The 23,609-nt window shown below is 36.2% G+C and overlaps 1 protein-coding gene across 20 annotated transcripts in view; it reads left to right on the top strand.

Annotated features, from left to right (window-relative positions):
* The window catches only part of BAZ2B (bromodomain adjacent to zinc finger domain 2B), a 127,517-nt gene that overhangs the window by 82,709 nt on the left and 21,199 nt on the right, over positions 1 to 23,609 (top strand). For 9 of the 20 annotated variants that reach the window (XM_061446610.1, XM_061446619.1, XM_061446586.1 and 6 more), the window contains 16 exons: positions 2,219 to 2,828; positions 4,065 to 4,361; positions 6,475 to 6,535; positions 7,062 to 7,170; positions 7,431 to 7,532; positions 13,486 to 13,696; positions 14,601 to 14,693; positions 14,816 to 14,877; positions 15,544 to 15,609; positions 16,340 to 16,405; positions 17,107 to 17,151; positions 17,399 to 17,431; positions 18,619 to 18,684; positions 21,010 to 21,150; positions 21,925 to 22,179; positions 22,917 to 23,131. In XM_061446610.1, the coding sequence (XP_061302594.1) occupies positions 2,219 to 2,828; positions 4,065 to 4,361; positions 6,475 to 6,535; positions 7,062 to 7,170; positions 7,431 to 7,532; positions 13,486 to 13,696; positions 14,601 to 14,693; positions 14,816 to 14,877; positions 15,544 to 15,609; positions 16,340 to 16,405; positions 17,107 to 17,151; positions 17,399 to 17,431; positions 18,619 to 18,684; positions 21,010 to 21,150; positions 21,925 to 22,179; positions 22,917 to 23,131 (2,432 nt within the window). The remainder of the gene's footprint in view (positions 1 to 2,218; positions 2,829 to 4,064; positions 4,362 to 6,474; positions 6,536 to 7,061; positions 7,171 to 7,430; positions 7,533 to 13,485; positions 13,697 to 14,600; positions 14,694 to 14,815; positions 14,878 to 15,543; positions 15,610 to 16,339; positions 16,406 to 17,106; positions 17,152 to 17,398; positions 17,432 to 18,618; positions 18,685 to 21,009; positions 21,151 to 21,924; positions 22,180 to 22,916; positions 23,132 to 23,609) is intronic. The other 11 variants (XM_061446559.1, XM_061446552.1, XM_061446682.1 and 8 more) reach the window with 7 other exon arrangements.

The raw sequence follows: 23,609 nt of genomic DNA, 5'->3' as shown, positions 1-23,609 counted from the left end.
AGCTCTTTTTAACATAATGCTTTAAAACTGTATGTATATTTATTTTCATACCTTTTTTTAGAGTTGATAGGGGTTTCTGGATGATGTAAATGAAATTGTGTGGTAGTTTGTTTTAAAGAGCAGCATATATGCTTTAATTTTAAAGATGTTTCACTATATGTTGCAAGTGTCTTGAACTATTCCACTTCATCTCAGAGGAACGCTTTATCTCAGAGAAAAGTCATGTTGTTGGTGCATGTGCCTGTATGCATACCCTGATGCATACATGACGTAATTTTATACACAACTTAATGTCATATAATGCCAAATTTGAGTTTCATGCTTATTGCATAGTGGAACTTTACAGCTCTGCTGAAAGCAATCAGCGTACTGGTGAGAGTAATGGGTACAAAGAAAGAATTTTCTCATGCATCTATCGCTTAAGGAAAATAAGCAGCTAAAATCAATATCAAAATAAGAGAAGAACTCACGGGCAAATTGGGGTATTTTTCCTTTGCTTTTAGTTTTTGTCAAAATGCTGATTTAATACTTTCTGTATCTGGTACATAAGCGTGGCTCCACTTTGTTTCAAGTTGGCTAATTGTAAGTCAAGGTAATTAAAATTGCCTATTTTAACCATGATTTTAAACAAAGTAGCTGAAAGCCTTTTTAAAAAAAATGTTCAACTTAATCTTGGGTTTTGTTTGCTTTTTAAAGACAGAAGAATATTCATGCATTGAGCTATTAAAACTCACTATGACCACAGCAGTAAATTTGATCTTCCTTTTTGCTAGTTGTGAATCTACAATATGTTTACATGTGTCTGTCTTAATAATTCCGTACCTTACAAAAATTTCTTTTAGTTTATTTTGTCAATAGTGATTATGGTCAGTAGTTTGTAATTTCTATTCAGTTAGATCTGAATGGGGATTGGAAGAGAATAAAAATCTAATGTTTTAGAAATGTTGGTGTTTATATATGCATATATAAATATATATATGTAAATTTACCAAGGTAAGGTTCATTATGAAAACAAAATCTGTTTCAAACTAAGTAGTACTGGTGAAGAGAAAATTGAACTCTGATTCACAGCTAACTCGCAGTCCTCAGTGAGGATTGTAAAATACTCGTATCACATAAATTTTTATTCCTAGACCAGATGGAAAACATGATTTTTTACTTTCGATTCCCAGTTACTTTGTAAAATTCAAATAAGCTAGTAATTTACCTGGAATGGTTAAATAAGTTTTAATTATGAAAACATAAGTCTTTGCCATTGGAAGAGGCTTCTGCTGTCAAATTTAGGTTATGAGTCTCTGGCTAATGATACATCACCTGTTTAGTGGTTTGATTTCTTTCAGACTTTTACTGGAGACGTGTACTGTGTGAATATTTTATAGGCTTTTATAATTTCATATTCAGTTTTAAATACAGTAAAATTCTGAAATTACTAGTATTTGATGTGGTATTTAAAAATTGATTTTAAATTTACTGTCTGTATCCATTTGATTTTTTTTTTTTTTCCCCATCAAAGATGATGTATTTTCTTTTTCCTTGCAAGAGTCTTGAAACTAAAAACAATGTAAGCTTTACATGGATTTCTGTGCAACTACTGAATAAGTTTTACTAGAAGGACTTTCAAGTACTGCTTCTTCAGAGTTAAATCATAGCATATCACAGTACTTCTGAGTAATGCCTTTTTCCTCATGCTTTTTTGATAGAATTTTTCTAAGCCAAAAGCCTTCTCTTGGTTTTCTGCTGGTATTGTAGCCATTACTGTGTTGTATGAACAAATTATTAACGCTACTTTTACATTCATTAATGAGATTTTTATATGCTGAAATGAGTAAAAAGATGGTTTTTGCTATACCAAGACATGCGTAGTCTTTTTAAAAATTTCTTTTTTCAAGATGTTTAATATCTTTATGAAAATGAGTCTAGAGCAATGTAGCAAGTGAAAAAGCTGGCCTACATAATTTAGGACAGCTTCATCTTGGGTTCAATTTGTCTTTTCCTACTTGATTTATAGTGAAAATCAGAAGATTTGCATAACTTGTAGTTACTCAACCCTTCTGTTGTAGCTAGCACCTACTTTTGACCTACTAAAAATAGCTTAGCTGATGTTTGACTCATAGAGTTCACCAGCCTGAATCAAAAAAAAACCAAAAAACCAAAAGCCCAAACAGCAAAATAATACCCACCCACCACATTTTATTCCTTTGTCTTCTCCTTTCTTTAGGAACAATATAAACAGACATTCCCAGCAGCACAGCTAAAGAAACAGGAGTCGTCTAAGAACCTGAAGAAAGTTATTGCAGCTTTGTCAAGCCCCAAACCAACATCTAATTCACCAGCTCATCAAAAACTCACATCCCTGGAAAACAACCATTCTAATCCATTCCTGACAAATGCACTTTTAGGTAATCACCAACCCAATGGAGTTACTCAGAGCGTCATCCAGGAGGTTCCTCTTGCACTTACTACGAAACTGAAATCCCAGACCAAGATCAATGAAAGTGTAGCCATTTCTAGTAGTGCCCCCTTTTCTTTGCCAGTAAACTTGAGTGCTTGTGGGAAAAAAACAACTTGTAACCGGACACCTGTTGTGCCCTCTACCTCTCCTGTGTTACCTGGTTCAGGAAAGGATAAAGCAGTCAGCAATAATGCAGTAAATGCAGTAAAAACACAACACCGCCTTCACTCTGCAAAACTGGTGGTGGAGCAGTTCAGAGGGGTAGACTCAGATGCCCCCAGCAGTAAGGACTCTGACGACTCAAATGATGATGACGACGATGATGAAGATGAAGATGAGGATGATGAAGATGATGATTCTGATGATAGCCAATCAGGTGGTTTAACCTTTTTAATAGGAAAAGCAGAAACTTTTATTTTTTGAGTGTTGAAAACATGCATTTCCCACCATATTTTATCATAGAGGTAGGAAATTTTGGGGCAGCATGGCCCACAGGGTGTCCTGCAGATATCATGGAAAGTAGCACATATCTCCCATTCCCCCACTCTGTCATATCCAAAATCATGTTTACTTTCAGCTGTCCTGGTAAGACTGCTCCACAGGCTTCTGGAAAGGCTGTCAAGAGACCTGCCTTCCAGATCAATCACCCTGCCTGCAGCTCATATACTGCTTGTGTGGCGAGGTGCCCAGGAGGAGGATGAGATAATAGGCTGGTTTATATTTAATTATTTTGGCAAGCAGAGCCCATCTGCAAGTGTGCTTCCCCAGCCAGAGAGGGACTAAGTAAGTAAAGGCCTTCAAATTGTCAAGTGGCAAGAACATGTTTCTAGGCTTCATTCAGGAGCACAGTAAGTCAATGAGCAAGATTAGAGAAAAGTACCAGGACAGTTTAAAGGCCTACAGTGTTCATAGCTAGCATTCAGACTACTGTTTTAAGGGCTCTTAACCTATTCAGAAAGGCAAGGCCTTTAAAGAGTCAATTGTATGCCCATCCACTCCCTTCTCCTCCTTTGTGTGCTGATATCCCTTGGGTCCAGCTCCACCTTCATCTTTCTCTTTCCCCTCTCTCATCCACACACCCTGTACTATTCCTCTTTTTATCTCAGCTGTAGTCCATCTTCGGTTCCTTATCCTGTTTACCCCTTACTCTCTATCTTTTCCTTTGCCCAGATTGCCATACTTCCAATTCTGACACCTTTCAGTCTGTACCCAGTTCCATTGTTTGCTTCGTCTTCATGCTAGATTTCACATCCTGTGAAGTGCCCTTCCTGGATCACAGGGAGTATTTTAGCTGTAGCTCATTCTAGGGTAAAGAGTCTCTTAAAATGCTGCAGTGTCTGTCTCTCATCTCCTCATGAAAAAAAATTCCATCCGAAACATTGCATTATCATGCATAATTACTTTATGCTGTCATATTTGTAGTAATTTTAAAGTTTAGTTAGTTAATTATAACCTTCTATTTATACCCAAGGGATGTTATTAATAAAGAATTTCAGTCAGAGAAGCTTCTTATTTAATAAAGACAAAAGGCTTTGCAAGTGTTAGAACTTGAATGTATTTGCCATTAGTTATCAAGTCTAATGTGCCTTTTGCCACCCTTTTTTTTAAACAGAGTCTGACACTAATTCTGAGTCAGATACAGAAGGGTCTGAGGATGAAGATGATGAGGATGATAAAGATCAAGATGAATCGGATACAGACACTGAGGGAGAAAAAACTCCACTGAAACTGAACAAAACTTCATCCTCTGTGAAGAGCTCTTCCATTGGTCTTGCAGCTCATTCTACCCCGCTTAATCTCCAAGTAGCAAAGGCCCCAAGCTCTGCACCAGCTGCCTTATGTCCCGAGTCCCAGCCTGCAATTTTTCTTGGGACAGCACCATCTTCTCTTACACCAAGTACACACTGTGGTATCTGAATGTCTTTTGTTATAGTATAGTGTAACATCTAATTGGCATGTGTTGTAAAAGTAGTTATAAAAGTAGTTTAGACACTGTTATTAGTGATAGACATTAGAAGAAGATTTTTTACAGTAAGAACAAGCATTCACTGGGACAAACTCCCCAGGAATCTGGTACCCCGTCACTGGAGGTATTCAAGATGTGGTTGGTCAAGGTGCTAGATAATCTTACCTAGGCTTCTTTTCCCATGAAAGGTTGGGCCAGGTGGTCTTTTTTAGGTCACTTCCTGGGGACCTAGAACAGCCTGGGCTGTTCTGTGATCTTTTCATGGGCTTCTGCGAGAGACATTAAAATCAGTAAGCAGAAATGCAAGTTCTCAAGACCTAAACATTCCACTTAGTCCAGGACATTTTAGCTCATGTAATTATTTGAGAGAAGGTAGGATGAAATAGCGAGAATTGATACTTATTACATAAAAACTCTTTGTTATTTAGTCTTTGTTATTTACCATTTTATTGTAAACTAGTTATTTATTTTTAATTTCTATGCATTGTAGTTTGCATTCTGAATCTTCTATTTCTGCCCCTTCCTTGACAAATTTAATAACTATATTTAGTTGAAATATAACTTTATTCTTTCAAAAATCTCAGTAGAATTTATGGATTACATGCAAGGAATTATTGTACATTTAGCATTTGCCTGCTGTTATACAGTATTTATTATCCTTCACTTGGTTACTAGTTTGTAAGATTTAGTAATCACTGCTGCTGCAGAAAAGAATGCATTTTTGAAATAACACTCCTCAATTTGCATGGTAATTAAGTTGTATATTTATTACTTTGATTTAGAACCATGATATTTAGTGGACATACAAGTAAGTAGATTGTAATTCAAATTGTTGAAATAGTTAATTTTTTGCTCAGGAACCTGTGTTGATTTATGATGCCTTGGAAAGGCTGATAGATTTTGCCTGTTTATGGAGGTGGGAGGTAGAATTTTACTTTGTGTCCTTTTTTAGGTGTAGTGTTTCCTCCCAGTAAGAATCACTGAAATACCCCTAAGCTAGGCAGTCACTGAAGAGGTCTTGTGTCTCTTCTCTGTATTTGTTTTTTCACTGGGCAACTTCTCCCCCTTCCATCCACCCTCATTTTATTTGGACAAGCAGTTTTTCTCCCTCCACTGTGACTATTAGAGGTAGCAAAATAGTCAGTCATGTTAGTTTAAGACTTCAGAGGTTTCCAACAAGTTTGGCATCCAGGCCTGGGCAGTTTCTGTGCTTTCTGTAGAGGATTATTAACAGTTGCATCCAGATCATCAGGCATCTCAGTTGGAAACCTGTGCCATTGCATCATAGGGCACTCCTCTGGCTGTAGGAGTTTGGAGCTAGTTTCAAGTATTCAGTCTGATAATGATACTCATGTCCATTTCCACGGGAAGAGAAACTACACAAGGTCCAAACTACCTTTTTGAGAAAGGCATCTTCCAAAAAGTCTCTCTTCATAGTTCCTGTCCTACAGTTCTTGGAGGCCTGAGAAAATCATCATCCTTTGTCACTCCCATGGGTTACCCACATTTGGGTAAAATCCCACATTTGGCATTTATCTCTATCATATTATTGATTCAGTCTTCTGACTAGCACCAAACACATCTATTTGAAAAGCTGGAATTCTGAAAACTTTCTGCATTGGCAGTTGACTGCAATCAGTACACAGTGCTCTTTGAAGGCTGAGCCTATTGTATTGATTTTAAAGAAACTCATATTTAAGACACGCTGGTAAAGAAAACCAGATGTGCAAGGAATTAGTTTGGCAAGGTCTAAAGAGACTGTATTTTAGCAATATCTAAATAGAGTGCCAAACAAGGCAAGCAGTTAAGTATGGCATAATTAGGAGGTTTGTTTACAATTTTAGAAGAAGAGTTTAAAAGAAACTTAGAGGAAAATGCATTTCAGAAGGAGAATAGTTACATTAATTTTCTTGGTACTTGAGGTATGTAGTGGCTAGAATGAAAACACTGATTTATCTTTTTGGGTTGGGGATATAAGGATGAAAAGGATATTTTAGGTATATGTTATTTTCATTTTGTACCTTCTCTTAGGTGTTAATAAGAAATTCTGTTTCAGGTATTTCAAAAAGACGAAAAGTAGCAGATGAGCGGGAGCTGCGTGTTCCTCTCGAATACGGGTAGGTTATGTATGTATGTACTTGATATTCCTTTAAAGAAGGTAATACCTTCAGAAGTCGGTAAAGAAATGACAGTTTAAATATTTTTGAGGCTATTTAATAAGGGAAGGGTTTCAGTGATTTAGATTCCAGCTCACAGTGACTGGATTTTTTTAAAGTGTAAACATATTCCATGTGTTAATTTTTGTGCATCAGATTTGCTCTTTGGCATTTTTGCCACCAGCAATTAATCCTGATGGTTAGATCTGAACTATAGACTCTGCGTAACTCCCTGAATTGTAGTACTAAGCTGTTTAAAATGTAGTAATACGTAAGTAGCTTGATATAAATAAATCCATATATAGTCAGTTTGGACAAACTACATAATAACTTCTCATTTTGTCTATTTGATGTATGATATGCTTGACACATTTTACATATGTGCCGTTTTCCTTTCTTTGTAAAAAATTTTAGTTGACATTAATTGCTTGATTAAAAAAAACCCCACAAGTGTATTGTTGTATGCAACTATTTCATATTACTGTAGCTGGCAAAGAGAAACCCGAATAAGAAACCTCGGTGGTCGTCTTCAAGGAGAAGTAGCCTATTTTGCACCTTGTGGAAAGAAGCTGAGACAGTATCCAGAAGTAGTAAAGGTACATTCCTTTTTTAACTTCTGTGTTCTAATGCTACTAAGCATGCTTACAATTAAAAAAATGCTTTTTTTCCCTCCAATATTTCAAAATATCCTGTGATGAGAGGTGTAATGTATCTCAGTTTGTTACTGATTTGATCTCCTATAAATGCATATCCCTTTTATAGAATATTCAAAACATTACAATCGCAGTTAGCTGTACATCAAAGCTGGGTTGTAATTATTTACAAGCTGAAGTGGAAAAATATGTGATTTTTTCAGTATCTCAGCAGAAATGGAATAATGGATATCTCAAGGGACAATTTCAGCTTCAGTGCAAAAATAGGAGTGGGTGACTTCTATGAAGCCAGAGATGGACCGCAGGTATCCACTTTTTAAAAAGTAAAGTCTTTGATCCAAGGAACATTAACTTACATTTAGGTGAAGTAATTTTTGCCACGGTCTGAAGCATTACCTGTTTTTTAGCTAATTCTTTCTGAAAATTGTGTGTATTTCTTAATAGTAGTTACATTGAGATGCCAAGAGCTTGATCCTGGGCAGTGTTGAAAACCACGCCTTTCAGTGATTTTATTAGGAGGTTGCAGGAGTTCGGCGTGCCTTATGATCAGCTCTGAGCCTCAATTTATCTGGGATGAAAGAACTCTGAGCTACATATTTTATCATAGTGGTCAGATTTTTCTGACTAAAACACTATTTCTTCCTTTACTGTATAAACTTAATATTGATAGTAATTAATGTGTATGCCTCAAATCATACTCTTTTCATGTGTTCATGTGCGTAGTACATATGTGTGTGTGTGTGTGTGTGTATACATACGTGTTTAAATACAAGTGTTTCCTTTTATCGCTAGTATCATCTGAGCTTCCTGAAGCATATTTTTACAGGAAGTAAAATGCTGGGTTATGCCAGTTAATCTTTACATTAGTAGAACTGTTACACTTTGTGTAGATAAACCACACAAGGATAAATACAATAAGAATTTTAAGGAAATGAGTACTGAGTTTCTGCCATACTATGTTACTGTGTTTTGGTCACGTTGCCGTTACTTCAGGATGTGCATGAAAGTTTTTGTACTTCTATCAGTGAATATATTTGCTTCTTTAAAATATGAGTATTTTGAATATGTCACTACAGGAATGTGGACAGACATCACTCTCAGCAAGCTTGAATTCAGGCTCTAGTTAAGCCTTATGTGTCCTTGTGATGCTCTGTAGAAATACATGGTATTTATATAGTAAAAATTTGAAAGCTGTGTTCATAGTAAGCAGCTACTTCCTAGATAGTGTTTTGTGATTCCTGGATTTTACCAGGAGTAAAACCTTGCTAAACCTTCTTCATGTTTGGCCTTCATAATACAACAGTTGCAAGTTCATGTGGTGTGAACTTCATTATATACCTGAATGGCTTGATAAAAATAATTCCTTTAATTATAATTAATAATTCCTTATACTGTGAACATAATGTAATGTCAGGGTGCCTGCTTTTTACCTTGTTACCTTTTCTGTGTCTGTTGCCCATATTACTTCATTAGTCTTGTCCCCTTCTCTAGCTATATTCAGGAGCTGATTTGCAGGTTTTTCCCTTCAGTACTAACACACTTCAGAATAAAGGCATTGGGAGGGCAGGTTTCTGTACACGGGGTTGGCAATATGAATATTAAGTTGCTGTACAACTCACTAGAGTTTCTACTTGTCCAGTTTGTGGTAGGTTCCATTGAGACTTGGTTAGACAAAGGAAAAGCTGGTGGGGGTTTTTTGTCTTTTTTTTTTGTTTTGTTTATTTGTTTTAAAAGAAAAAAAGCCTAAGGGTAGCTGTTTCAGATGTGCTAAAATGATATGTATGAGGTTTCGAATGAGGATATTATAATGTAAACAGTTGAACTACGCTCAGGCTGATAGTACCCACTTAGTAGCACAGTATATGATACTGATACTTCATGAAGAGAATTTGCACCCTTTCTACTGAAAGTTTTTGAATTGTCCAGCTGCCAAACTATGCGATAATAATATCTTCATTCATATCTGGAGGTAATTCCAGGAGTTTTATTTCTGTTTTGGTTGTAATTTCAATTATTGCATATAGCCTTTCATGGTTACTGTTCCCTTTCTTTGTTATGTATTTATGTCATCTTTTGGGACATGCAGCATGCATCCAAATTGACTGGGTAAGTTTCACAAAACTCTAAGGTGGAACAAGATGCAAAGAAAACTATTTGAGGGTTGAATCAGTTACAGTGAAGAATTTACCCGTAGCAAGCCAAAAATGTATGGATTACCCACTTCTGATAGTGCCTGTAAAAAAGTGCTTGTGCTTAAGTAAAGCAACCAGATATTATAGTTTATTCAAAGTAGTGATTAACTGCTTTAAAGAAGCAGCATATCTGGCACAAGTGGGCCATGAAATATTAGGGTTAGAGGAATGTTTGAAGTTTGGCAAATGTGGAAATTCAGTGACCCGACCTGGAGGCTTTAACCTGCTGTGGTTTACAAAGATTAGTGTGAATGTGATTTGGGGTGATGGTGAGAGTACACAGATCCTTATGAATTTGAGTAATATGGATACGAATACTGAACCACGTAACAGGTGGGAGATTGTTGTGTGGATTGATACTGAGCTGTGCCCTCAGATTGCATCTTGCTGGCTTTGATTAATGTACAACAGCAAGGGTATCCATCACAGAATGTTTGAGGTTGGAAGGGACCTCTGGAGGTCATGTTGTCCAAACCCCCTGCTCAGGAAGTATCACCTAAGAGCCAGTTACCCATGAATGTGTCCAGACAGCTGTTGAAAATCTCTAAGGCGGGAGACTCCACAGCTTCCCTAGGCCACCTGTTCCAGTTCTTCATCACCGCCAGTCACAAAGCATTCCCTAATTTTCAGAGGGAACCTCCTGTGTTTCAGTTTGTGCCAGTTGCCTCTCATCCTGTCACTGGCACCTCTGAAAAGAGCCTGGCTCTGTTCTCTTTGTACCCTCCTTTCAGGTATTTATATGCATTGGTGAGATCCCCCTGAGTCTTCTTTCTCGAGGCTGAGGCAAGCCCAGCTTTCTCAACCTTCCCTTTCTGTGGACATTATGTAGTTAGAGAAAACTTGATTTAATGCAGCTTCATTCAGATTAATTTTAGTTGAAGTATCAGTAATGGCAAAATACAGAATTTTTTAACCTGGATTTAACTCCGGGAGTAATCATTCAGTCATGGTAAACATGGCATGCACTTTTTTTCCTAATAAGATTTTGCATAAAGCTGGGAAAAATAATGTAATTTTGGTTGGTTGGTTGGTTGGTTCTCGGTTTCGTTTTTTCCCAGTGAGTCTGAATGCTTGCCTAGAAAGGCAGCTGAATTCAGGAACAGGAAAGGAAGAAAGTGCTTGAAGTACTTTTTTGCATCTCCTTAGTGTGAAGTAACTCCAATGTATGGTAGTCTTTCTCAGAGTATGCAGTTGTGATGCTACCTCAGAACAAATACAGTGCATCTTTATAAGGTGTGAAGTAGTTCTTCTAAGCCAATTTCTTAAGCTTACTGTTCTTTACTTGTAAGACTTATTCTGTGAATAAGTATTTAGAAGTCTGAAATGTTTATTACAGATGCAAAGAAACACCATACAGAAGAGCCAACTATAAAATCAGCTGTCATATGTGTTTGTAATGTAGTAATAATTATTTGCTTCCTATTCTAGAAACTGCAATTCAAAATATCTTGTTTTGACTTCTGCAGTTCAGAAAGCTTTGTTGTTAGCCTTTTTTGTCGCAAATCTAAGCTGAAATTAATGAGGATATCTGCTTCTTGCAAAGTGCCTGTGGTTTTGTTCATTAGTTTGGTTGACAGACTTTGAGCTTGATTATGCTTGCATGAGTTATCTGGTCCCCTTTTTGGGAAATGTCCCAAGTACAGTACAGTATTGCAACAGATGGTAGACATCTGAAGGTGAGAAATTGAATTTGGTTTTTATTTTGATTAGTTTCAGCAATAAAACCCAACATTTCACAATGTTCCATTTTTTCTCTAATGTTTGTATAGTGAAACATAGATTTTTATGGAAGCCCTTGATTTTTCCTGTGTTGGGACACAATCCCTGTATGTTTTCGTAGGAATATTGAAAATCCATGGAGTATCAGATTGTACATGCTTTTAGTAGAAATGTATTTTGGGTCACATTTTAAAAGGTACCTAAGCACAAAATACAGATGATGAATTAACCCTTGTATAATCCTTAATGGATCTGTTCTGGACTGTTTCTGTCTTGTGCTGTCTTAAACTTGTGGAAACTTGTTGCATCACAATGTTCTTTGACAGGACATTAAGCAGTCTTCTCCACATTTCTTGAAATGTCAACTCCTTTTGCTTATTAAACCTTCTACTACATAATATACATCCATGGTCTCTGTGGCACTAACAGTCTTGTAGACCTCAATCTATTTTTTTCGCCGCGTATTTGTCACCATTAATATTGTTAACTATGGCAGTACAGAGCAATCGCAATCGCCATTGCACATTCTGAGGTGCTTCCCGAGATACAGTGGCCTCTCCCTATTCCTCCCTATGGGGAAATCCTATTTCTCCCACCTCCGGCACTTGTGGTTTATGTGATAAGATTTGAAAGTTGGTGTAGGTGATAAGTACTATATTCAGTCTAGCTTACTTTGCTCAACAAACTGAACCTGTGGTAAGTTGTAAGACATGACCTAGTGAATCGAAAGTGCTCACCTGTGTGTGCACACCCACTCTGTTGAAGTGGTAGAGGTAACTGTTTACACTAAAAAGTCCTTAGTGACGATGCATTGTACACATACTGTCATGATTCTGAAAAACTTGTTTTTAGGAACAACGCTAATAACAGAGCCTTTTGGAATGTCTGTAAACTAAGCGCGAGGTGTACTCTTGGGATGGTCTTAACTGGGAGTGATTCAGGCTTCAGAAAAGGTTACTCTGCAGATACAGACAGCTTCTTTGGAATCTGAACGCCTGATAGCAAAACACCATTTCTTTTTTTGATTCTTATGAAACATTTGTAATTATGAAGGAGGAGCAGAAAGAATTAAAAGAAATTGTCACAATAAGCAAATACGAATGTGGTTTCTGGTACAGAAAATGTTGTTTCAATATCTATGTACATATAAATGTGAAAACTTTGGTAATGAAAATGTGTTTTTTCTGAACAGATATTTAATTAGTGTGTTTTATAGGTTACCAATTTTCATTTTTGCTTTAGCAGACATTTTGAAAATCTTTTGCAAACCTTTTAAGGCAAATTGTGAAGTAGTCCTGAAGGACACCAAGGTTATATATTTTTTTTTCCTCTGCATTTTTAAAAAACTTGGGAAAATGGTAGGAGATATTACAATTCTGAAATACTTGTGTACAGTCAAACAGGATCAGACAGACTATGCTCCTGTTGGGCTCAGTAGGAACAGAAACTACTTTTTATCGGTTAAATTAAAGCTATTTCCATGTGAGGACTAACTTTGGTATTTGTGTTAACCAAGTATTTCAGTATCTGTTTTTGATGTTCCACAAAAAAAACAGAAGTAACAGTGGAAGAAAGAGCTGACTCTATTGTTGTATAACTTGTTTAGTTAGAGAGCATAGTTAACATAATTTTGAGTTTAGATAGCTTTTTTTTTTTTTTTAAATGTGTAACTTCTGATTGCATCAAGTTAGTGCAGAAATTAATTTTCTTGCAGTGGATGATGGAGAACTAAATTGTACTAAAAAACCTTCAGGATTAAAATGAGTCTGTTTGTTCAACTCAGTTGTTGAGATCTACAGCACTTCTATGTGTCTGAAAACACACTACTGCAGTTGCTTGCTGTGTATGTCAAAATTTCTGTAAACACTAACAGTTGGAAGACAGTGACTTGTAACTTGACACGTTTTTTCATTCAAGTTGAGCAGCGGGTTGTGTGAAAGCAGAGTAGTTATTTTTTAGTTTACATAATAAGGGAAAATTTAATTTCACCTTTTAAGAAGGGTTGAGCAATTTTATTCGGTCAGAAATAACCAAAAATAATGCAGTAGTGGCATACTTGCTAGGTAGTAACTGTGTACATCACTGAGTAGTTTTAAAAAAATCTTGCATAGCAGTACAGTTTACAAAAGGTCGTAATGATAAGCTCTCAGTATAAAGCTTCGGTGGATCATCAGAGCATTTACTGTGATTGTACCACACAAAGGTACATCACAGGTCTCACAATTTATATATAAAATTTTGAAAAAAAATTCTTGCGCTGTATATGTTCTCAAGAATCTTAGATTTGTTTTTCCCTTTTTTTTACTGATGTTTATAATACCTGTTTGTGAAATGTGTCCATTAAAAGGGTGTGCAGTGGTGTCTTCTGAAGGAAGAGGAGGTCATTCCCCGTATCAGAGCTATGGAAGGGCGTAGAGGACGACCACCAAATCCAGACAGACAGCACTCTAGAGAGGAGTCAAGAATGAGACGACGCAAAGGCCGCCCTCCAAATGTTGGTAGCACTGAATTTCTAGACAACACTGATGCAAAGCTTTTAAGAAAGCTTCAGGCTCAAGGTAATTATGTTACTGTTTTCACAAAGGCTATCAGTACACAGAGAGTTAATGCCTCTTCTAAGAGGAGCGGTGTGTTTTACTAGGATATTAGTATACAACATTTTATGCTGGAAATTTATCACATGCTTTTATTGAAATCTTTTTCTTGAGATCAGTAGATGTATATATGATAGAAAGGGAAAAGTGTCTTAAGTGCTTACTCTATAGTTACTTTATTTAGATTTGTAAAATATAAAAAAGCAGACATCCAGTAATCTGGTTACCACTGATGTATTTTCAAATTGGCTAAAATTAACAGATCTTTATTTTTCCTTGTATCAACTCAAACAACAATGGACTTAAAAATTGAGAACACTGAAGTTAGCATTTCTGTGAAGGTTTTTGCTGTTCCAGGGAAAATCCCTGTAATAAGTAGCACCAATGCTGAGAGTAGAACTTCAATGTTATCATGTACTGCTGTATATCAAAGCCATGAGGGCCTGGTTTTAAATAAACATCAGGTACATGACTTTTGAATTTCAGTTCTTTAGTCCGTAAGTGTATCAGATTTTCTGAATGCATCTAATTCAATATGAAAAATTCTTACAGCCCAGGAGTCAGGATCTTTGTTTTAACTTAAGACTGTCTTTCATGTGCTGACTGTGGACACATCTGGGTAGCTACCTTGTATTTTTTATTTTGAATGAAATCAGCATTACTGCCCTGATGCTGTCACTTAGATATTTTTTTCCTCCTTTTTCCTACTCTTTTAAGTAGCAAATACCCATGTTAATTTCTGCTGTTCTGATATCTTTATGTCATGCAAATGTCTGGAATATGAGCTGCACCTTTATTGTGTGATGGCACTGTTTTTATGAACTCTACTTATGAACTCTCCATTTTTTTTTTTTTTTTTTTTAAACAGAAATAGCTAGGCAAGCAGCACAAATAAAGCTACTGAGAAAACTCCAGAAGCAGGAACAAGCTCGAGCTGCCAAAGAAGCGAAAAAACAGCAGGGTAAGTATTAGTTGTGAAAGTTTGTGCATGCTAGCAGATTATTTTGAAAAGTATTAATGAAAAGTTACCTGGCTTTTGTCATGTTCTGTTGATACTAAAATTTGCTTGCTTTTTTTTGTTAGCTATTATGGCAGCTGAAGAAAAGCGAAAGCAAAAGGAGCAGATTAAGATAATGAAGCAGCAGGTAAACTTTGTGATTGCTAACTACATAGCTAAATATGCTAATTACAAAGTGAGTGTTTTAAATCTAGTTTTAAAGAGCACACAGTGTATATACTTAAAATTCTAAACTCCATAGTTGTGTCAGGACATCCCAATTTTGTCTTGTCTTGATTTAAGCCACCCAACATAAATAACTGCTTGCCAGTATCAGTAAGAAAGAAATTAAAAAGCTGTTACTGAAGCACAGTGATGCTGTCTTCCTGTATTTGATTCTGTGAAAACAGTGTTAAGTCTGTTTATGTAAATACTGGAATAGTGTAATTAGCTTCTTGGGCGATTCTGGCTCACTGTGAGTGTCCTAGGTTGTGCATGAAGGATTGTATCTCTGTGTGCCAGTGAATTAATACATGCTTTTAAACATACAAGTATGGTTAAATGCTGTCATAGCAAATATTTCCAACAACTGAAACATGAGCACCTGTGCATAACTGTTGGTTCCTTCAGTGATACACCATACATCATCTAATACTAGTAAAAATGCTAAACATACATTATTAAATGAAAACAAATGACTATGTAGGGTGTGAGACCTGATGATAAAAAATACATGTATAAACTTGGTAATTTTTTAAAAATATAAATTTACTTTATCAATTTTTTTTTTTAAATAACTTTCTTCCTCTTACAGGAAAAAATAAAGCGAATCCAACAAATCAGAATGGAGAAAGAACTTCGAGCTCAGCAAATTTTAGAGGTAAAAATAATGGCTCAAATAGAATGTTGATATTTGAAAGGATGTTGTATTTCAATAATCACACATGCAATTAGGAATGTAACTAAATATAAAAGGCTGACAGTCTGGACTTCCAACGGCCAGTTCAAAACTGTGTCTTAAAGATATTTTTCTTAAAAAAATCTATATTAACTGTGACCTTTAAACTTGCAAGTGCTCACTTGAGTTCCCAACTTTCTACACAGGTAGTCTTGTATTTGCTAAAGTTAATAACATAGCTATTCCTATGTTGGAAAACAAGTCTGCAGTAATAGGTTATTAAAATAGTAGCATGTGCTTCTCTGTGTGAAGTGCAGTGGATTTAAAATACTATGTTTATATATATGCTAGAATGTACTGATATACTATTCTAGTTTGCTAATGTATTAGTAAAGATAGATTGCTAATTTTCAAGTCTCCATTCACAGAAAGATTAATGGTGATCTTTTTGCAATTTATATTGTTTCCGTTATACTTAGTTAATAGCCAGTTGTATTAATTTTGAGTGGAACTTGAAATTCTGTCTTAATTTTTAAAAAGTGGATTGTGGATTGATTGATTGATTATGAAAGCTGCTTTGAGGAAAAAACCTGTTCCAATGTACATGATATGTAATGATGTTTTGAACTTTTAAAGGCACATAACTGTATTTCTAGTCAGATTATTTTAAAATTGTGATGGTGCTGTTGTGTGACCTGTTTTGCATGCACAGGCAAAAAAGAAAAAGAAGGAAGAAGCAGCAAATGCCAAATTATTGGAGGCCGAAAAACGAATAAAGGTTAGTTTAGAGAAGCTCTAAAAACAAGAACTGTGTTACTGTGCATAATACGCATTCATGAATAAAAGCAGTAAATTTGAAATATGATTAATAGATAATGAAACATAAATTGAAACAGCATATGAATAATGTATGATAATAGAAATCATTAGAAATATGATAACGTACATATGATAGTAGAAATTTGTGAATCATGCATGAAGAGAAGTTTGTGCATGTGACATATGTACATTCATACATACAGTATGTTGGGAGACAGTAATTTTTAATGTGCCATTATGATGAGTTTTGCTTTCATGATGCTTGGTTTGCATAACTTACAGTCCTTACGCAATAAAATTATTCACAGTATTCTTTTAAGCATGCCATATTAAAAAAAATTTGTTGCTTCTTAACAAGCGTAGTCTTTTCTAGGCTGTATGTGTATAAGACTACAGAACTCTTACAAATGTTGGAAAATACGGTATATGTATATGTACTTCTTTTACTGCTTTGGCATTCCTGGTGTATTTTAACATGGAACTCCCAACTCAATAGATTGCTTTCATGTATACTATGTGTACTTCTCTGTGGTCTGTTTGTGGGGGGTGGGAATTAAGAATTTTAATTCAGATGTGCATGTTTTAGTGTGGTAGAAATATACAACTTGGTAAGTAAATTTTGATTGATATTTAAAATATTTTTTTGTTCTTTTGTTTAAGGAAAAAGAGATGCGGAGGCAACAAGCTGTTCTTCTGAAACACCAGGTTCGTATACGTTCGGTTGACCAAACGGAATGCCAGTTGTGAAATACTGCTTAAGCTGTATGGGGGGGGTGGTGGAATCTTCAAAATATGCCCTTTTTAAATTTCTGGGTTTGATTCCTGCACAAATTTTCTTTCACCTTATGATTTGTTGCTTTGCTTTGGTATTGGGGTCTTTTGGGGGATTATAAAGTGGTTTTGTGACTTTGTAATTTCTGTTTCATAATGTTGTGCCAACTCTTTCTACCAGGAGTTGGAGAGGCATAGACTAGATATGGTATGGGTATGTTTATTTTTGTACATCTAACACCGCATTGTGATTTGGTTGTGATATGGTTGTCATAGCAATGCATAAAATGTAGCACTGGCTGCTGTCATATTACATACTGCTGCATGGCTTTACAGCACAGTGCATTGCATACATCTGCTTGTCTTGTCTGTTAAGGAAAAAAAAAAGACATGTCTTGAACATGTATATAAATTGAACATGGCAATAAATAAATGAGGTTTGTAACCAGAAATCTATGTTACTGATGTCCCAATAGGAATTGGACTACTGTATAAAATCAGGAATTAATAAATACAAAATTAATAGGTAGGCATTTGGATAATTTTTGCAAGCCTTGTCCCATTCACTGGGAATGAATCCAAACATTTTAAATACAATTTGAATTAACCTGTTCTGGAAATCAGAATGATGTCTTTCCTAAGTTTGTAAGGTACTGAGGAAATTAGCTTTCAGACGGTGGTAAATTCATAATAAGTATACAATGAAACATTAGAATGTAATCCTAGCCTCACTGAATTACATGATAAAATTTCGCTAGCCTTTACTGGGGCCAAGATTTATTCCACAGTTTTTCAGGCGAAATCTCCATACTTAATGCTCTATGGTACAGCTCCTTAATGCATTTGGAGTTACTGACATAATTTATTGAGGGACAGCCATCAGTAAATGCAAGTGTTGTTGCATATGTATATGCACCATCACTGGCTTGGTTGAAACTGATCTAGGATTGAGAAAATTAATCATATTAATATGTTGCTAGTTACAAAAATGTTAGTATTTGCAGTGTTTGAAAATGACCAGTTTAAAATTTCTGCTGAATTGGCTATTGAAGGAATAAATTGCAAGTTCCCTAATAGCAGATGTAAAGTAACTGACCTGTTCCAGCCAACCATTATGCTTTTTGTTCTGCCAGCTTATGAGGAGCATCACAACTGACCATAAGTAAATCTGTATGCTTCTTTTTTACACTGTCTCCATGTTCATTGCTTTACCTTTTTGCTTTTGATTGTTCCTGTATTTGCTTTCTAAACCTGAACTAAAACATGCACAGACTTGGCCATTCTTGTCCTATATTTAGTATTTATTGTGACTTGTCTATTAATGCTAAATTTGTTACTCAGCTTTTTCACTGATTTGAAAATGTGGATTAGTTTTTTTTCTAATATTACCTGCTTCAATAGGAGCGAGAAAGGAGAAGACAGCATATGATGCTTATGAAAGCCATGGAAGCACGTAAAAAAGCTGAAGTGAGTATTAACCTCTGCAAGTTTCAACTTTTCTTGGTTTCAGTCTGCTGTGATCTGTGGAAGTGTCTTCAATGCACCTGTACATATAATTTCGTTCCTATACGTGGCAGTGGCTGGATGAGAAGTAATAGGCATAAACTGAAATACATGAAATTCTGTTTAAACTTAAGAAAACCTTTTTTACTTTGAGGGTAATGGTTGAATGGCAGAGATTGCCCAGGTAGGTTGTGGAGCCGCAACCTGCTGTAGCTGATGCTACTGGTGGGGGTGATGGCAGGAGGATGATGTGACAGCACACACAAGAGGATGGGAACTGCGTGATTTCAAGAGGTCCCTTCTGTCATCATTGATTCTGAGCAAGAAGCCGATAGTTGCATAGTCACTTCAGAGTCCTTAGGATTTCCTGGAAAAAAAGCTTTATTTTCTTTTGTTCATATTGTTCATATGTATATAGAGTAAGGACTTTATCATACTGACTTGTCAGATTATCTGAAAAAAAAGTACATAATGGAATAGCATTGATGATAAAACCAGAACTGTACTGTATGATTGATGAAACTTTCATTAGACCATGATAAACTGATTTACATCTTAATTAATCCAGAGGCTGTCTTAATTTTTAACCCTGATATTATCTTTAGGGGGTCTGTCAGTGCTAGAACATAATTGCTCACTTCTTCAACCTTACTTTATACATATCTCTATATCCTGAAACACCTTTAATCTCTGTAACCTGAGACTTTTCTAAATAAAGATAGCTAAGAAATTCAGATAAAATAACCATCATTACAGCATATAGTTGTCAAAGAAATTGTTTTGACAGCTTTTTTTCTTAGGTTCACTTTAAATGAAAGTGACAGTCCAAAAGAAAAAAATGAATAATACTTCAGTGCAAGGAAGAATTTTAGGGTTAATTCTTAAGCTGACTAAAAAAAGGTGCCCACCTAGATTTCTTGTTTTTAAAGAGAGAGGGACTCACGGGTGAGTGATGATTGGGGGCTGTCTCGGTGTCCTGGGTTCAGCAGTAGCAGTTATTTTACTCTGTCTTAGTAGTTGGTGCAGTGCTGTGTTTTTGGCTTTCAGCCTGGGAACAACGCTTATAACACAGATGTTTTTAATTGTTGCTCAGTAATGTTTACTCTGACCAAGGACTTAGCAAGTCTCATGCTGTGCCAGGGAGGAGGGGAAGCCAGGAGGAAGCAGAGCCAGGACACCTGACCCAAACTAGCCAAAGGGGTATTCCATACCACAGCACCTCATGCCCGGAATATAAACTGGGGGCAGTTACCTGGAAGGGCTAGGTCTCTGCTCTGGTCAGGCTGGGTATCAGTCAGCGGGTGGTGAGCAGTTGTATTCTCTCTCCTTGTTATTTCCCTTATCATTATTATCATTGGTGGTAGCAGTAATGGGTTTGTGTTACACCTTAGTTACTGGACTGTCTTTATCTCAACCCATGGGAGTCACATTCTTTCGGTTCTACTCCTCGTCTCTCTGGGAGTGGGAGCGGGGAGGGAGGCAGAAGGGAGGGGAGTGAGCAAGCGGCTGAGTGGTTCTGAGTTACCAGCTGGGCTTAAACAATGACACTTGGTCACAGCAATGACAAACTAGTTAAGTTTCAAATCATTAGTGATAGGAGAAAAACCACCTGCAAGACTTCAACCCAGGATATGGGAATAGCAGACTTATGGCTGCTGAAGGAGCTAGTTAGGAAGGTCCCCATGGAATCCGCTTTTGATGGTAGCGGGATACATGGATGCTGGTCACTTTTTAAGAGCCATCGCTTAAGAGCGCAGGAGCAGGCAACTCTAAATTGTGTGGTAGTTCAAGGCCGGAAGCTATGTGTCATGAAAAGATCAGTTGGGTTTTGTAAGCTGTTCATATCCAGAATATGTCTAATGGGAGTTTTTAAACCATGTGTTGTCTGCAGGGGTTTTTCCAGCTGCTGCTTTTTTAAGTGGTCTCTACTTTTAGCCAGATGAGTATTGATGATACTAGTGTGTAAGTGGGGCCTTTGAATTTGGATGCCTTGAGTGTATGGCAGCTCTTTACTCAGTCATCTTTGTGAAATGGTTTTCCACAGAGTCTTGCATAATACCTATTTCCATGTCACAGGAGAGGAAAAAAAAGTGAATCTTAGATTTGTTCACAAATTCTATGATTTTGTTCTATTTCTGTACTTTCTCCCTTTCCTTTACTTGAATGCAGAATTCTTAATGCTGTGGTAATTATTAAGATTGCGTAAGTTGTGCTTTTCACATTCTTAAATTGTTCCATTGTAAGTACAAGACTTGTATTTTATTTTCTACCCTATTAATTCTGTTTAAGGAAAAAGAGCGGTTAAAGCAAGAGAAACGTGATGAAAAAAGATTAAATAAAGAACGCAAACTGGAACAACGCAGGTTGGAATTAGAAATGGCAAAGGAACTAAAGAAACCTAATGAAGATATGTGCTTAGCAGACCAGAAGGTAATTGTAATAATGTAAACTTATTTTCTTGCTTCTTGTTTTTGTATTACGCCATTGTGACAATAACTTCTATTCTCTTGCAGTCATTTCAGAGCATTCAAGTATTGTTCTAGATAACTATTTAAAATATATGCAAATACAAGATACTGCAAACACTGAAGTAGAGTATGTTTTGTTCATTAAAAGTGATTTGTTGAAAAGTGACCTGCTTCCCAAAAAGTGCTTGCACTGATTGCTTAAAAAATAAATCAATTACACTATGACTTGTTTTTACAGCAGGAACATGCATCATGTCTCAATTCATAGGCACTATATAGAGCTTTTCTCATACATGCAACTATTCTAAACTGCTACGCAAAACAGTTACTATCCCAGTCTTCTGTGTTCTTAGTTCTTGTCCGTCAGGGCTTTACATACCTCAGCTTTGAGCTCTCTCCGTTCCAGAGAATTCCTCTCCCCATGTCCCCAGCGTATTTTTATACCACCTTACATAGTATTTTAGCTCAGAATAGAGCCTGAGAGCGTCTCCTGGCCAAAAAGTATTTACTAATATCTTCCTTCCTGTAATTTATTAAAAGGTAAACATGCTTCAGCTTTATCTTAAATTTACTGATGGGAATGTGAGGGAGCAGCTTCTCTATAGCCTTTGCCGTCTAGCATTGTCATGCTGTAGGTCATATGGAAGTATCAGCCAATTTCCTTATCTAGTATCAAAAAAGTTTTCTGTTGAAAAAAATGTTACTGAATCTTTCATAGTTTTTTTTTACTTTTCAGCCTTTGCCAGAGTTGCCTCGCATCCCAGGCCTTGTTCTCGATGGTAGCACATTTTCTGATTGTCTCATGGTAGTGCAGTTCCTACGTAACTTTGGTAAAGTTCTTGGCTTTGATGTGAATGTGGATGTCCCGTCCCTGAGCGTTCTTCAAGAGGGTTTGCTAAACATAGGAGACAGCATGGGAGAAGTACAAGACTTGCTTGTAAAGCTTGTCTCTGCGGCTGTTTGTGATCCAGGACTTGTTACAGGTTATAAGGTAAAAAAAACAGTATATAAAATCTGCAGTAAACACCCTGTATTTATGAATGCATTCTTCATAATGTGTCTTTGGCACCCCCCTGTTTGCATTTAGATTCTCTTTCCTAATTCTTCTCTTTGGTGTCGCTGTTCTAATGTTATTCAAAGACTGTCTGTGCCCTGTCAGCCTTCCCAGAAGTTACATATTTCTGGGCATTTTCTCTACCCATCCCCATTTTTATTTGGACCTCTTGGAGGGTAGTATCACATCTGAAGCCACGTCTTTTATGCCACCTCCGCCCCCTATTTTTTCCCTCTTTCATTCTTACCCTTGTGTTATATTCTCAGTGAATCTTGCTGTTTCTTTCTCCAAAGTCTGCTGTCTACATCAAAACTCTGATGTATTCATGATTCTCTTTTTTTGTTATCATACTTTTTTGAGCCAACATAGCTCTTGTCTACTCCAGAATGCTACATAGCATGATTGTACAAAACAGGTTCCAGTGCACCTTTTTTCATTTAACTTATTTCTTTAATATTATCTCTGTTCTTAAAAACTTAGTGGTGAAGACATTTTAGTTTATTACTGTAATCAAGATTTACATTTGAATAATTTTAAAGAAAAAATTCCGATTTACAGTCCTTATGTGAAAATGCAAACAAACCCGCCCCACTGTTTTATAAGCAATAGTAGAGCCTGCAGAGGAAAATAATATCTTAACATGTGATTGCTTAAAATGTCTTTATTCTTTTTAGGCTAAAACTATTCTTGGGGAACACTTACTGAATGTTGGTATCAATCGAGATAATGTGTCCGAGATTCTGCAGATATTCATGGAGGCTCACTGTGGGCAAACTGAGCTGACGGAGAGCTTGAAGACAAAAGCTTTTCAGGCACATACTCCAGCTCAGAAAGCATCAGTATTTGCTTTTCTTGTCAATGAGTTAGCATGCAGCAAAAGTGTAGTAAGGTAAGATTTTTCAAAAAAAGGTCTGTAAAAACTATAAAAACGTTATAGTTTAAAATTACTGTATACACTGTGTTCTGTTTCTTGATGTTCTTATAAGGAAAGCTGAAGTTTCCTATGTCTTTTATCATTTAAAATGTTTTGTTTTGTTCCCTGGTGATTTCTGCTGCTTTTGTTATATTGTGCTGCAAAAGCAATCAGGGTTGTTGTATAATCAAAAGTGAAAGAGATGCTTCATTTTTTTGCAAAGTTGAAGAATAGCAGAAGTTGGCAGTGGAAGTGCAGTGCATGTACTGTGCAAGAGGGTTGATGTGCATTAATCAAATCCCTCATAGTAAGAAACTTTGTCTTATTACATGTTATGAAGTGTTAAGTCAGATTTGTAGAAACAATTATTCAGAACTTTTGTTTCTTTATTTTAATCATAAAAGCAACTGTGACCTGTTAAGTTGTTGAGACTGGGATGTTTCAGAAGTGGATG

Source organism: Pezoporus flaviventris, unplaced genomic scaffold, assembly GCF_033815535.1.
Source record: "Pezoporus flaviventris isolate CSIRO_AGI_PZ_B2104156 unplaced genomic scaffold, CSIRO_AGI_Pfla_v1 ptg000001l, whole genome shotgun sequence".
In the NCBI taxonomy this organism is placed as follows: Eukaryota; Metazoa; Chordata; class Aves; order Psittaciformes; family Psittacidae; genus Pezoporus; species Pezoporus flaviventris.
Note: the sequence above shows the minus strand (reverse complement) of the source record. Positions and strands in the feature narration are given on the sequence as shown.